This window comes from Pelecanus crispus, chromosome 7 (genome assembly GCF_030463565.1).
Source record: "Pelecanus crispus isolate bPelCri1 chromosome 7, bPelCri1.pri, whole genome shotgun sequence".
Classification (NCBI taxonomy): Eukaryota; Metazoa; Chordata; class Aves; order Pelecaniformes; family Pelecanidae; genus Pelecanus; species Pelecanus crispus.
Window position 1 is genome coordinate 14,557,482 of NC_134649.1, and position 16,004 is coordinate 14,573,485.

A 16,004-nucleotide genomic window follows, 5' to 3' on the forward strand; every position below is an offset into this window, starting at 1 on the left:
TTCACCAAGAAGCCCCACACAGGGAACCTGCAACCTTCGCAAAAATGAATCACCTAGCTTCGCAGGGATGGACGTGGTATTTTGAATTCTTGTAACTAACTGTCTCAGTTTTGAGTGTCTCGGCTAGAGGAATGCAGAGGACAGGACATCAGCTGTGTGCTGGGGACAGAATGGACTGTAGGTCCGGAGTGGTGCTCTCATCTGCTCACATACATCCATGGCAGGGAGTGACAGGCAATGGGGCATCGCAGCCCAAGCCAAGAATGAAGAGGAAGAAGTGTGGAAGGGCTTTAGTGCTCTGGTCTTATTTAACTCTGTATTTAACACAGTGTTTTCTCAGTGAATTCTGGAGACAAACATTAAGAGACTGGAGCACATAAATGATGTTCTCTAACTCTCGAATTGGACTGTACAAGTGAAAACATTGACCTTTGTTTAACTGGTTAAATCAACTAGCAAGACTTGCACACTGAGATGGGTATATAAGATTTCTGCATAAAAATCTGTGCAGTGCATTCAGCACTCAATGATACTACACCTCGTGACTAACAAGCAAACCGATAGCTAGAAATCAAGGAGGACCAACCGGTCTTTCCTCCTAAGGAACTCCCCTAACACTACTTCCTCATCACATTCACTTTGCACCCGGTGGCTCAACAGCACGCTGACAAGCAGCGTCTTGACAAGGACAGATTACAGGGGACTGTTACTACACGCCCAGTAGCTTCAGGGTACATCAGCTTTATCTTTCTATTTCCATGTCCTGACTTCTCTGGGGCTTCTTCCAAACCTTACAGCATACAGGCCCCATGGCAGTGCTGTCACACCTCCAAAATCCAGTTAACTGAGCATGTCTTCGTTCAGTTCAGCCATACCACCTTAACTGGCTCACAAGACAACAATAAAGTAATAATAATAATGAACACTGCAGAAAAGAGAGTCACATAAGGGTTACTCAAGCTGACATTAAACAAACTGATTCATTCACGCAGCGCCATGCGGAGCCCTTCGCTGAGCTCCCTGAAGCACCGCCATTGCATCACCACACCAGTGCTTCCCAGGCAGAGCGGTCTGCATGGCGACAGAGCTCTGCAATGACATGGCTATTGTCAGAGAACAGCACAGCTCAGGTAGCGGATGCCGTTGAGCAGACATTCACTGCCGCCTGCTAGATTTTTACCATGGTCAGGATAGGATTGCACAGGAACTTGCAGCTTTGTACTCACTCATTCAGTGGCATCCCTGCATTGGAGATACCCATTACAACACAGGCTAGCTCATCATGTCCTGGGGCTCATCAGCTTTTCTACCTGTGATCATTAAATGACGCTTTCTTTGTAGTGAAAACCTTTTTAAGACACACCAAAGAGCCAGACTGTTGCTGTGGTTTCACAGCAGCTATCCGTTAGATCCCACGGACAGATGGTGTCAGACCAGGCACACTGATCATCTGTGGCCCCATGAAGGACCTATTGTCTCAGCTCCAGAAACTGCTACTGCAGATTCTTGAGAAAGCGACTGATAGTAAAATGAGAAAAAAAGCCTGCAACTGTTACTACTATTTGAAGAGAGAGAATGATGAAGGCTGTGTAGTCCAGCAGTAGACATTCGAAGAAAGGCAAAAAGGAGAAACTAGTCACTTGTGAATCCAAGGAAGAGAAGAGTGATGAGCCAGGTCTTTTTTGTTTCTCATCTCCAGAATACGGACTTCAGTAAGAAGCCTTGGTCCTCACTGAATGAGGAGTTTTTTTTCAGATCAGACTATGCAGTCCTCATTGCTGACCTCCGCAAAGGTTAAAAAAAGACTGATAAAACCACAACGCTTAGATGAGTCACTCGAATCATATCTGTATATCATATGCTCACATCTAGACATCCCAGAGGACTTTGCGAAGCATTTGCTTTGCAATTATTTAGGCCATTTTGGCATGTAATGTTAAAAAAACCCATCCTGCAAAGCATTTACTGTGGGCAGTGAACATGTTTATGTAGGAATATAAAGATCTAGATGCCTGCCCAGGACTTCAAAGCTAGCCTGTCTGGTAGACTTTTCTAGAACAGATTGATTACAGTTTTGAAATGAAACTAAGGCAGCAACCGTAACAATACAGAGAGTACTGTCTAAAGCCCCTAAACGGAGAAGAGTTGAATCCATCTGCAAAAAGAACTGTGAAAATGTTAACAAATTAGAAATAAACACATTGCTTGCATTTTTATATTGTTACTCTTTTTCAGAAGAGGTCCCTGCAAACAAGCAGAGGGCAGAACTGTCAGAGTAGAAACCGTGCCCTTCAGTTCATCTACTACTCACGGGAATAGTGCAGCTGTCAGAATCCCGAGATGCAAACTCCACATTGCCCAAGTGAAGGATGCCAGCAAGGATTCGAAAAATTCCCATCTGGTAGGAATCACTAATCCCTGAAAAACGATGAATAAAACATTTTGAACGGAGAGAGAAATAAAGAACCATGAGCTGCAGTTGATGAAAAATTTTATTAAGAAGAGAAAAATGGTGACCACTGTGTGTTTTTTTCAGAGACTTTGGTATTTGACAGTACTGCTTGGCTCCACTTCTATTAAAAACATTTTACAACCAGATGAAAAAAAAAAAACAACACCTTTGAAATGAACCATTTTCAAAGTGCTTTGTCAGTGACCTCCAACACTGCTGCACCAAGGGAATCCACCATTTATGTTCATATAATGCCTGCTCCTCCTACACTAGATATGTGATTCCACTGCAACTTAAATACCTTCTTAATGCAATAAAAGTATCTCAGTCCCAAAGTTTATCAAACTCTCCTGTCTTTAAACACAACAGAGTATGAAGAAAATATACACAAACAATGTAGAAAACACTTGCTAATATATCAGATTTGGGATATGACTGTGTTTTACAAATTACCTAACAAAGTGCAGGCCTGCCTGGTGTTTAGCATTTCCTTAGCATCATCGACACCATCAATCACCGGGCTTCCACCTTGCTTTGTATAGTGAAAGTAATTTGCATTCCCTGTAAGAGACAAAACAAATCTTTTACACACACTGATGCAGAAATTCACAGCACATCTGTAAAGCAGTGTAATGATTAAGTTGCTCTTGGCAGAATCCATGACTTGAAATACATTAGTATATTTTTGCTTCATGGCTCACAGAACCCACTTATTCTGGAGAAAATTTTTTTCAAGATTTAACAGTGCAAATAAGTATTCTTAAGCTACCTGGTTCCTACAATAGGCCCTCAAGCATATTCTCTACCTAACCTTGGTTCAGACTTCCACACCCGTGGAATAATCAATTTGGAAGCAATTATTGTCCAAATCTCAGCCAACCACGCAAGTGGTAGGTGCAGAGTTGACAGCAGCAGTGCTTTGGAATTATGTGGCAGATATTATTATGCTATTATTGTATCAGGGTATTCAAAAAATTCTATTTTGCCCATTTTCTTCTTGTTTCTAATTTATGGTCTGGTTTAGTCTTATGAGTATCTGTAATCCAATCTGGCTGAGAAGTCATGGCTGGAGAACTGATAACTTCATACCACTCTGGCGACAGCACTGGGCTTCACTGGGAGAGCACTAGCTCTCCTGGGTACTGTGTAAATTCCTACGGTTTCAGTGGCCGTGCTTCCAACCACAGTAACAGACTCCTTTTCTTCTGATCTGCTAAGGTTTCAAGAATGCTGCAAGAGGAGTCTGCTAAATGGCTTCTTTAGTTATAATTACAGCAGCTCCCTTCTTTCCTGTGTCAGCAGATGTGAATCCTAAATGTGCAAGGATGGTGCAGAAGAGCAGAGAAACACTTTAAAACCAGAACGGTATTTCAGAAATCAGCACTGACAGGCTGTGCAGTTTTCCCACTATGAAGCTAACTTTTAAAAATATACAAGAAGCACTGAAATGTATACTGAATTTTAAAAATTATGAGGTGATTGCCTGTCCCAAGCTCATCATCATGCCTTTCTTTTACAAAGTACCAGTTCCTCTTAAATGAGAAACCCTCCCTTTATCAACATTTTAATTTGAAAAATGAAAAGTTTCACTTATCAATTTTGTGATCACCAGATTAGCAGAGATGGTAAAGTAATTGTTGGTAACAGCCCAAATAAAAGTATGCAGACGCAAAATAAGCTTTTCAGGTGCTTATACCAGAAATGGTAAAATTTTCTAGTAGCTGGAGCCATGGAAAAAAGGTTTTAAAGGACCATGAGAAGAGAATTTCACCCTTGCCACTGGAAAGCTACTCTGGAATCCAGGACATAGTAAGTCCTAGTGACTACAACTGCAGTGTATTAGAGTATGCTGAATAAACAAATCTGTTACTTTTGTTTTATCTAAAAACCACGAAGTCTGAGATGTGCCATTTTAGTTATTTTCAATATATTTTAGTATCTAAAGGTTTAAAAGTTTAGAATTTAAAAGCCAGCAATTCTTCTTTTGGTTCTATGGCTCAAAAAGCTCAGAGATGCTGCTTTGTACCTACAATTGCTCAACACAATGAATATGAATTTCATACCTAATCGTAGAGTTTTAAACTCAGGTAATGCTGCAGAGGCACAAAGTTGGTAAAAGATGTGGTAATTTCTCTCCTCTTCTGCCTTTAAAAAGGAAGTAATTGATTATTTTTCACAACTTAACAAGTGCCAGAAACATCCATGAGTAGAAAAGAATTACTATGTTTAATGCTTTCTCTAGCGTTACATTAAGAACACAGAAACCGTATGGAAAAAGGAAAGACAAATCAGCTCTATCATTTCCTTCTTGATTAATTTAATCCATTTTCAACAGCAAGAAGCATGCAGACATTTTAATTTCAAAAAAATGTATGATTTCACTTTTCAGAACTGCAGATTACTATTAAATATAGATCACGATTCTATGGGTGGGTGAAATGATCATACTTAAAAGCTTTTCATTTTCCAAAAATAACTAATACCATTCGCCTCAGCATTTATAGTAAGCTGGTGAAGGGAATATCTTTCTTGCCAAGGCAAAGCTCGAATTTTAAAATGAAGGACAAACACAGCTCAGAAGGTTGTGACTCATGACCAACACCAAAATTCTGAACTTAAGCTCTCTAAATTTCACAACTTCAAAACAAAACAAAACAAAAAGATTGTCTTCCAGGTAAAGCATGTGCAAGAAGTCTCTCTTATTTTTAAAATATACAACAGTACTTCATGTAACACCCCTACACAATGCAAACTGTAATTATTTGGTTTATACCTTTAGGCAGCCAGTCAAGGATAAGTCCATTTTTACTGAGCTCTAGACTATAAGGTAGACAAAGACGGAGGGGAAGTATGGGAGACAAGTTTGCGGATCCGTTCAAGTATGAAATACCAAAATGAAGAGAGTTCAAGAAAGATGAAATTACATATTCTCATTTGCCTAAATAATGGCAATTAAGATTCATTCCTAATTATTGTGATAGCAGTGGGTTTTAACAGGAGGATGAAAGTGAGCTAAGATGGCAGCTTTACAAACCACAACAGAGAGCTCTCCTTGAGCATGACTGGTTTCTGCTATGTTTTGAAGCTCTATTCTATAATACTATGGTAAGCACAAACTCATATCTAGTAATGCACTGAAAGTATTTAATGTTTAAATACACAGCCTTTTCAATACACATTTTACAACTATGAATAATGAAGGGCTGACTTGGTTTTCCTTTTCTCCCCCTCCCCACATGTGCTATATTACAAATACACTATTACAGCCATCTCTTAGGAGAGATAACTAATACCAGCAAGCAATAGCTTTTTTTTTTTTAGCATAGTCACACAAATATACAAGATGATTGTATCAGTATTACCTGAAACACCACTCTTGATTTTTCCAAGAGGTAAGTTCTCATGTTAGCACCAATGATTCGATACCTCTTATCAAAACCAATTTCAATGTATTTCCCAAAGCGACTGCTGTTGTCATTCCTTGTAGTTTTGGCATTTCCAATAGACTGAAAAAAGGGAATATTGTAAAGGTTAAACAGCTTTTAGAAATTATCAAATCTATTTAATCATCTACATGGCTCATAAACACTTAAGTACATTAATTTTTTCCTGGTTTCAAAATAATCACGAATTTAACAAAGAACAATCTCCGCCTGGCCAGCAAGTTACATCAAAATATGGTTATTTCACTAACACAAGATTGGGAGCTGATCTTCCTAGCAATGATTTCACTTCCATGTAGTCTAATTTTCCAGCTAAAAATCCTTTCTTGCTCTCTGAAGTCTTTTAAAAGGAATTTAGAATGCTTACATACACCCAGATTTCTTCTAAGGACTTAATAAATTATTTCATGTATGTATGTGTACAGATATACGTATAGTACTTGCAACCTCTGTAAGTCTACCTATCATAATAAACCCGTAGTCCAGCAAACAGTCCCTATGTTTTGTCTGGCTAGCAGTTTATTATTATTATAACTCTATAATCAACCACATTTCCAAACTACTTCTGCAAACATACCATTATAAAATATTTACTGTGTGCCTAAATATAATCTAAAAATTAACATGTACAGACTCACATCATTTACGTGAAACTGAATCCCTTCTGTAGCAGCTTGGTTACTGACTCAGAGACAGTCTTCAATGCTGCCCTACGTGCCTAACTTTCTTAGATTAATTCAATACAGCTTCATACACAATAAACAATATTTAATGTATTTCCTCTATAGTACATGGTCTTGGGATGCCCAGGGCAAATGATGACTGTGGTTCCTAAATGGTCTTGGTGCACCTCTGCCTTACCTCATCAGCGTTAGGATTCACCCTGCAACAGGTACCAGCTGGATATATCAGAATTCAAGGCATGCAAACCACAACATGCTGGACTTCATAGAAGAGCATTTTCTCTTCTCAATTAGATCATGTTTTAGACATCATACAGCAATTCACCTTCCAAAAAATCCTAAAGATATCTCTGTTATCAAAAGGAATGGAATTTGGAGTAATTCAGATACAGCACACTGCCTTTTATCGTATGCCACTGTATGTTATCAAGTACCTAGCTGACGTGCACCATAGCTAAAGAACACAGAGCTGTATCTATGTCCTAGTTTCCTAGTTCACATAGCCATTCATAGGAACTCTGTACTGAAATAAAACTTGGGAAAAACAAATGAGAGCAAATAGCAATGCTGAGTATCGGTATTCCAAACCTGTAAACAAAAGGCCAGTAAGTCAGGAAGGGTACAACTGGATACAGCACGGGAAGCAGGGATTAGACCCTCAGAAACCCCATTACAGCAGCAGCAGCACGCACGCCTGACTGAGCAGATGTCAAAGTGGGTATCAGATGAACAGCTGCTATAAAGGATGTACGAACAAATTGCATCTCTCCAGTTCTAAGAAACACCGAATTCATTCAAACTGAACATATTCAAACTGCATTTCCTGTGTTTCAAAATCATTGCTACTGTGATATACTTTGGTGGTGGTGGCAGCAATGTAATATTACAATATTTCCAGAAACCAATTACTACTTCAAAAGGTATTACTTATAAAAACAGTTAAGGAAGTCTTTGGTATTATATGATTGCTTACCAGAGTACATACTAAGCTGTACAATCTGCATAGCTACACAGGGTAACAAAGAATGAGTGGCAGGAAATTACATGTAAAGATGTTTTTTAAGACTTGACAACTTCTACATTTGCAATAGGAAAACTGTACATAGTTATTGACTACAAAACTAATTATTCAAATAGTTGCTAGAAATGTATAGTGGTCACTTGATATTACAGAGTATTTAGTAGGCAAAGATTATGTGAAATTCTGACACTAATGATGCTAGCTCATAAAATGCTGATGTTTAGGTTGTCCAAATAGATATCAAAACATAAAATGACCTTCTGCTCCTAAGATTTTACAATCAACTTAGCAAATGAGGAGTTTCCTCTTTCTAAAATGAATTACTCATTTTCTTCCTAATCTACATAGGTTAACTTGTGTTTCTGCTGATTTATCAACTGAAGAGTTCAAAATGTTAATTTTTCTATCCTAGAGTCTGTCTCAACGCCAGATTTCACAACACTCACTCTAAAGCTTATTTAAAGTTCAAGTGTTTGAAGTCAAAAGGATAACTTTCATCCAATTATAACAACGGTTAAAATGATTGACATTTTAGATATACCCAGGTTCATGAAATTGCTGTTATCCCTAGAAAATAAAAATAAAGCACCACCATTGCTTTTTAGTGGATTAAAAAAGGTATGGATAGAAAGTTCATTTCTAGTTCTCACTTTAAATTTCCTTGCTTTGGAAATTAAATCAGACAATTAGTGGTGAGCTGATGGCCACTGGCTGGGAGGTGGGGTCCAAGGAGTGAGAAAGAAGGTTGTTTGGTTTAGGCTTTGAGACCAAACAAAAGAAGTGGTGCAGGGAAACCTGCAGCCAGTTTGCATTTCACCCAGCAAACAAATAGCAAACTGCACACCCATCCTGCAGAGTCTCTTACCGTAGCTGTCACTCAGCAGACAGGCGGTGAGGACGCGGCCGCCTGCCTGGCACCAGGTACCACCTCTGTGGCATGCACGGGAAGGCAGAAGAGGCAATCAGCACCCGTGGTCCTGTTAGCCACCCAACGAATCTCAACGTGGCCAAGAGTGCTACGACACTTACTGCAAACGCTGGAGCAGTGAAAGGGGTACTCTGGGATTAGCTCACACGTGCAAAACTGCCATTGCTCCCCAGGGCCCAGGCTGCTGCCGCTGGGGTAGGTACAGCTCAAGACAAGGCTCAGCTCCCCTGGCTTCCTCCCATAGCTGGACATTTGGATCCCCCAACAGCAGAGCCCACTGCTCATCATGGCACCACTTGTTTTATCCCACAAGAGAGTTTCAAAAAAACACCACACAGCACCACAAACCAGGCACAATTACCTTGTGACAGAACACAAACTGTGATGGGGCAGTATAGTTTGAGTATCATGAACTCCTCATGCCAGGAGGAAAGAAGGAATAAAACATAGTTCATTTTTAAAAATACCTGAGAAAGAAAACAATGGCAGCATTTTGTATTTCACATTTCACTGCGTGCACTCCATTTACTCATGCCTATCCACTAATACTTCACGCTATTGCATAGAGATGCTAAACATTTACCAAGGCATCAGTCATCCTAAGCATTTTCTTAGGTTGTCCATAGGCGTGTGCATGTGCCTGCCTATGGACAGTGCTACTTCTCTCAAGGAACTCCCCCAAGACTGTTTCTCTCTGGTGAATCATTTCTTACCATAGTTCCTCAACTTCAGCTACAACCTGAATCTACACAAAGGCAAAGACACAAAAAACAATTCAGATGAGCCTAAGAAATGTTTTCTGCTTGGCCCCAACATCAGAATTACAGCATCTCCTGAGCTTCCCAGAGAACAGAGAACCTGAAACAGGAGGGAACTGCAGATGTTATGTCACAGCCTATTGCCAGCACCTGTGCTCCCAAGCCAGTGGCCCTGGGACTTGACTACAGTTAGTTACACAAATTTCCAGAATTGAAACATTAGTCTGAGCTAATTGTAGAAAAAATACATCTTCTGTCGTGCTTTTCCCCTCTGAAAGAAACTGCGTGCATCTCATGTAACTTTGCTTTCTCAATCTATCTTCCCTAATCACATTTCCTAAAACTGAACATTTGCTTTACTCAACAACTCTCTTCACTTCAAAGTATAATCCACCTGCCCCCACTGTGTGATGTATAAGTTCAGTGGGTAAGACCAGAAGTTTTAATCCTCTTTGGAATTTTACACACAAAACCAGTCTTCTGCACTTGCATTTGGCCAGCGATCTGGGAACTACCAGTTTTGCAAAGCTGAATAGATTTAAAGCAGTATTCATATAAAAATTACTTTGTTATGTGAAATACATTAACAATACTGAAACATTACCTCCCGTCTTCTCTCAACCTTTCACCTTCGCAACCTTACACAAAATGATGCCTAAAGCACCTCCCGGTAAATGGATTAAAACCAAAATTTTAAAATACATATATTCTAGGTTGTTTGATCCTTAAAAAAAGTATGGGCTGCTCGCTGTATTGAATGCTTATGTTAGCCCCAAAATAGTAACTGCAGCTGGAGGGTGGGGGTTAGTGCAGTAGCTGTCTTACCTCCATGATGGGGTTGGAGGCCAAGACTTTCTCCTCAACATTGGCTTCACTGGCGGATCCACTGACCGTAGCAAAGTACCTCATGGCATACTTAGCAGAGACGGTCTTTCCGGCTCCAGATTCCCCACTGACAATGATTGACTGATTTCGCTCATCTCTGAAACACAAACACATGTTAATTACCAGCTGTTCTCTCAAGGACACTTATTTTTTGTGCCCCCACTTGGCAACAACACTTCCACCATAAACGTCAGCAATACAGTGATAATGTAAATGCATGTGGCAGAAACAAGGCTGTTAGTGACCAAGCTGCCTAATGGCTGATTGGACTGCCTGCGACCAGGATGCTCAGTCAGGATTGATGCTGCAGCCACAGTCCAGCCAGCCAGCAGAGCTGCTCTAGAGAACCTGGCTACAGTAAAGTACCTGTTACCACTATTCACTACATGCTTCTGCAGCTACTGCTATCCAGAGTCCCTGGTAAAGTGCTCCACTAAATTATCAGTGCTCATTAGTAAAGATCATTAATGCCCTCTTGCAGATAGAGAAATCAACAGCAGAGTTAACAACAGAAACCTTTTGTCCTTCTGATTTAATCACCAGCTTTTCCCAGAATTTTTCTGAATCTGAAAAATTCAAGCAGGGCTGTTCAGGACACAAATAGTAGCTCTGGAGTGAAGACGATCCCTTTGTTGTGAAGTAAGTTCTTCTCATTTAAAAAAAATAATCTCCATTTGCTACTAAAGTGATTTTCTTCCATCTCAAAGGGGGGTCTATCCATAAACCCCAACTGTATGACTAATAAACACACTACAAAATAACAAGGATAGAAATTAGCATTGGTATAGCCTGAATCTTTTAAAATAAAGACCATACATGCTTTATACAGTATTTTGTTTTTCCAAAGCAAAAGAAGTTTAAAGGAATGATGTTTCAAAACACTCCTACGAGCTGGGTGAGCTTAACTCTATCCTACATACTGGAAAGTAGAGAAAGAAGGAATAAAATTTTACCCCAAAGATTTTCAGAGCTGGGGCTGGAACATAGAAAGTACGACCAAGCCCCTGACCAGGCTGCACTTAGAGCACAGTAACTGTGAATGAAACTTCAGGCACGCACATGTTTGGGCAGGAGATATACAGTCTGCACAGCCTCCAAACGCCTGCTGAGGCCACCAGTAAATGCTGGGCAGGGGAAGCAAAGAAATATGCATGGAAAAACTATTTGTGGTTTCTGTAAAAAAGCTGCTGATGAAATTATTAAGCTAAATTACAGATCATGTTGTTACTCTCAAGCTGTTACCTATCTTCAAAAACATCCCCAAGCCCCCAGATAAAATCATGACTCCAGCATCTACTTTGTGTTGCACAAAGACATAGGCTAAAGGAGCCACTGGCTACGTCATGCATCTCCAGGAGAGCCAAGGTGGGATTCCTTTAACCAAATGAAGGCATCGGCGGAAGCAGGTTTTCCACATTTTGGTAAAAGGAAATTACTTTAAATGGTTGGCTGCTGGTTTAAATTTAATAGCAAAGCATTAAGAATATCAAAGCAGCCTAATTTTACGTTCTCAACTTCCATCTAACACATGCGATAGGTGCGAATGACTACAGCACAGTTCACACATTCAGATACACCAAGCTGTCAGTCTCAGTGGGAAAGTTGTGGGAAAGCATAACTGTCTAGCTTGATACCAGGTTGTGTGAAGTCCATGTTACGTAGACTGAACCGCCAGAGATACCAGCCTCGGCCACAGGAATATAAAAACACCTGCCCATGAGACCCTTCCTTACAGCCATCAGGCCTGCTGCGCGCACTCCTGAGGGAGGTCTGTGGTGCTGGGATGGCTTGTGGTGGCAATGAAGATTTCCAGCTGGGAAAGGAAGAAGAAACACTCTTGCTTCTTCCCCATTCCGCCCTCCCTGAGTCCACTGGCAGTAGACAGACATGCATGAGGGACAGCCTGTAGCTCTGCACGTCAGGAGGTGGTGCAAGTTGGGTGACGGCTCCCGTTCAAAAAGAGCAGCGGATGGACATGGGAGAAGTCCAGCCAAAGACCTAAATGGGACAACCAAAACCAAACAATTCTCCTCTCACACAGACAGTTCCTGCAGTGAGTCACAGAGAACAAGTTCTTCATAGGACAGGCAGTGCTCGCTCTTTATTCCTCCACTGCTCTTTCACATAGAAAAAACCCCAACCATACCATTATAAAATATGAAACTTCTGGTCTGATTTCAGGAGCTGCCTAACACAGGAGATGGGCAATGACATAACAAGCTCTTCAGAGCTGTAGAACACCAGCCGTTTCATGTATTAAATATCATTAAATATATGAAGACTCATGAAGCTCCAGTCCTATGAAATGTATCTTCTGATGATTAAGCTTATTTTTAGCTTAGTTCCCATACAGAAGGCTTTCAGAAAACAAAGTAATGCAACCTAAGTACTACAGACTTCTGCCAAAACTGTCAACAAAACCTAACTCTGTTGCCAAGAGAGGAACATGGAAATAAAGGCGTCTTATTGTAACTGTCACATCCCTGAAGGACACGTGTGTGAGTGTGGCAAGCGCACACTGGTTTTGCAGTCCCTAGTCCCTCCTCGGGAGCTTAGGAGTGGTAGGAAACACTAAGCTCTTCAGAGCGCTGCAGAGGAGGGAGTTCCATGTTTTCAAAGACAGTAATGAAAAAATGAGGTTGAAATAATTTCTCCTTAAGAATACTGTTGCCAATTAGCTTAGAGTTTCCTTCCCCCGCGTCATAAGATACGAAGATGTACTCTTCTCCTTAGCACTCATTCATGTGCTCAGGAATAAGGGATCCGTTATTATATTACTGTATAAGTACATATACACATACACTTCTCATAAATTCGCCTAGAAAAGATATGGCTGGCTCACTGTGAGCTGAAAACGTTGCTGCCATCTCTTCTGCAATGAATATTTGTGTTTGCGGCAGCTACAGCACTCATGAGAAACAAAGGGCTCGCTCATTGTCTGCAGCGGAGTCCTCTCGCGTCGCCCCGCCAGCGCTCCATCCATGCTCAGAGCCGCTCTTGTCTTCGGAAGTACATCAGTCCATTGTTTTGCTTTAACACACTGGAGCGACCATCCTCTAGCATATTATTCTTTCTGCTTTTTGGCAGAGAGAAAGGAAAAGACAAAAAACCAGCCAAGATCACACTCAACATTTGAAGAAGGAGAAAGGACAGTGTAACGTAACACCCCAAACGCAACAACAGCAGGGGATGAGCTGTTACTGCCACAACCCCAGGAAGACCTGGCACATGGACGTCCTACCACAGGCAGCAAGACACTTAGTCTTTCAAGAAGGAGGGTGGGGTAGCCCTGCCAGGCAGCCATGTCAGCTCAGCAGAGGGCTCTTTGATGTCATTAAACTTTAAAGAAACAAAATGCCACACTGGAAAGAAAATAACAAGTTAAATAGAATCAAAATACCTTGGGCAGTGCATGAAATGTGCTGAGAATTATTTTTAAAGGCTTGGTATAAGCAACGGTCAGTCTAAAATATAACCTCCGCTTATGCCACATGAAATTTTCATAATCAGGCTGCATTAAAAACAAAACAAAACAACAAAACCACAAACCAAAACAAAGGAAAAAAATCCCCAGAAAACACAAGTAACAACACCCCGAGTTCTTTCTCAGGTATAAATAAGACTTTTGAGTTATTTTTCGCTAAATCATTAGCCCCCAACCTTTGACCTGACATTCTGAGCACTTAACATGCCACCAGTCAGGAAAAAAGCTATAATTAAAACTTCCAGCCAATGAAACAAGGAAGTAGGGCAACAGCACTGTGTGTGACACCACTGTGCAGCCTGATGCCACAACCCGTTATCTATGCAATGCTTCTTCATCTTCTTGGAGCTTTTTCTCTGAAGAAAGCACATAATTAGGCAATTTTAAAATTAAGATTACTTCTGAATGGAGGGAAGATTTTAATTCTGCTTTTACAAAGAGAAATGAGGGAAAGCAAGCTGGGAGACAAGAAAGTGAAGGAGTCCTCTTTCACCCAAAGGTGGATAATGATCACATCCTAGGATACAGAACTATGTTACAGTGATATGATACTAAGCCAAATTATCTTGAGAAAGAAGTGTTTAACCCCAGCAGACTGAAACAGATCGACTGGGAGCAGTTTACCATTCACAGAAACACAAAGTATTATGTTCAGGCATCGGTCAGGATCACATTCAGCTTTTGCCATTTCTGAACTGTGCAGAAGAATAAAGGAACAACAAAACCAAAATAAAACTTCAGTTTTAAGATGATAGGCCCAGACATTTCACAAGCTCAGATGTGACATGATAGGCTGAGACTGCTGCAGTAGCAGGGGACCTGATTCAGAAATCTTCCATATCCATTCTCTCAGGCCTATGCTTTAAGAGTCACGTGAAGGTACCAACTATTTCTTGCCAAATAAAAGAACCGTAACACACTATGGAATAAGTAACTGGTAATTTAAAATAGTGTTATCTATCACAGAAATAATGCTGATGTCTAATTTTGAAAGATAACAGTCAGATGCTGCATCCAAGCCATACAGAACTCCACTCCTTATGACAAGTAATGGCCACAGAATGAGCAATAAATGTCACTAATTTTTCATATCATAATTCTGGTAAAGGACAGAAACAGATTTGTGCATAGGCTGGTGAATTTTAAAGACAATTTTGCTTTACCTACAAAATTCCATCGACAGGCAATATGTTTATAAGGAAATTCACTGTCAGAGTGCCAAAACAGAAGAGATGTAGACTTACCTAACTCCTGGAAACTTGAGATTACAACCTACATTCCAGCAGGGTTTTTTTTTATACTTTGAAAAACCATTGCAACATTCAACACTGATGACAGCTTCTGCTCAAAGGAGGTTCAGCGTTGGGGAAAAAAAGAGTGCTACAAACTGACTTGAGATACCTTGCATGCAAAAAAGGGTTTTGCAGAATATGAATGAAATGACAATGCACAAGAAACTAGAAAGTGGTTTAAAAAACAAATCTTGTTTTCAAGATGTGAAAAAAAACCCCTTTGTTGAGGATGTGCATATATCTTAATGCAATACTTTTAATAGCATTGACGACTACTAATTTAAATTCTTTATTTCATAGAAATCTAAGGCAGATGCTTTCAGAAGGGCTCAGAATGGCGGAAACACTACTCCCATGGGGTCACAGCTGTCAGCTTCAGTGGAAGCAAGAGCAAGACTGTCACTGGGCACCTTCAATGTGTACAGAGTGCTGCAACAACACTGACTAATCACTGATAGCTGTCATTATCTAAGGCAGCTTTTAACAACTTCAGTTGAGCAATGGAAAAACTGAGGCAAAAAAGAAAAAAAGGTGCAAGAAATTAAACATTAAAGTTACTAATATTAAAGGCAGAGTTGTCAATTTTCAAACAATTTTCATTTCTGAAGATCATTACACCCACTGGTTCTCTCAAAAACCGAAACAGCTTACTGCATCACAGCCATTATTTCCATAGCAAACTGTCCAAACAGATCACGATAATCAAGACATATAGACTGAAAAATCCCTACAGAAATCTTTGTTTACCTTCTTCCTCTATACCAATAGAAAATCCCTCTCTGAAGCAGGAACACTAAAACAGTTAAAAACCTACCCATCAATAAGCGTTTCAGAAGGGATTAAAAAAACCCAGAGCTATTCAATTTAATCATCAAAGCACAACATTGGTTTTGTGTTTTTCTGCTTCCTATGACTGATGCATCGGATGTGTCACTTGATCTTGTCTTTCAGACTCATGACTCCACAGCAAATAACGTCAAATAGACGTAGATAAGCACACACACCACAAAAACATCAGCCTGGGAAAACAAACGAAAGGAATACAGAATTATTGACAT

The 16,004-nt window shown here is 40.2% G+C and overlaps 1 protein-coding gene across 1 annotated transcript in view; it reads right to left on the bottom strand.

The window, feature by feature from the left end:
• Window positions 1–16,004, bottom strand: part of MYO5A (myosin VA) — a 95,092-nt gene that overhangs the window by 48,131 nt on the left and 30,957 nt on the right. The window contains exons 5-9 of the mRNA XM_075714510.1: window positions 10,111–10,267; window positions 5,815–5,958; window positions 4,516–4,597; window positions 2,906–3,013; window positions 2,312–2,418 (exon numbers count right to left, since the gene is read on the bottom strand). Of these exons, the coding sequence (XP_075570625.1) occupies window positions 2,312–2,418; window positions 2,906–3,013; window positions 4,516–4,597; window positions 5,815–5,958; window positions 10,111–10,267 (598 nt within the window). The remainder of the gene's footprint in view (window positions 1–2,311; window positions 2,419–2,905; window positions 3,014–4,515; window positions 4,598–5,814; window positions 5,959–10,110; window positions 10,268–16,004) is intronic.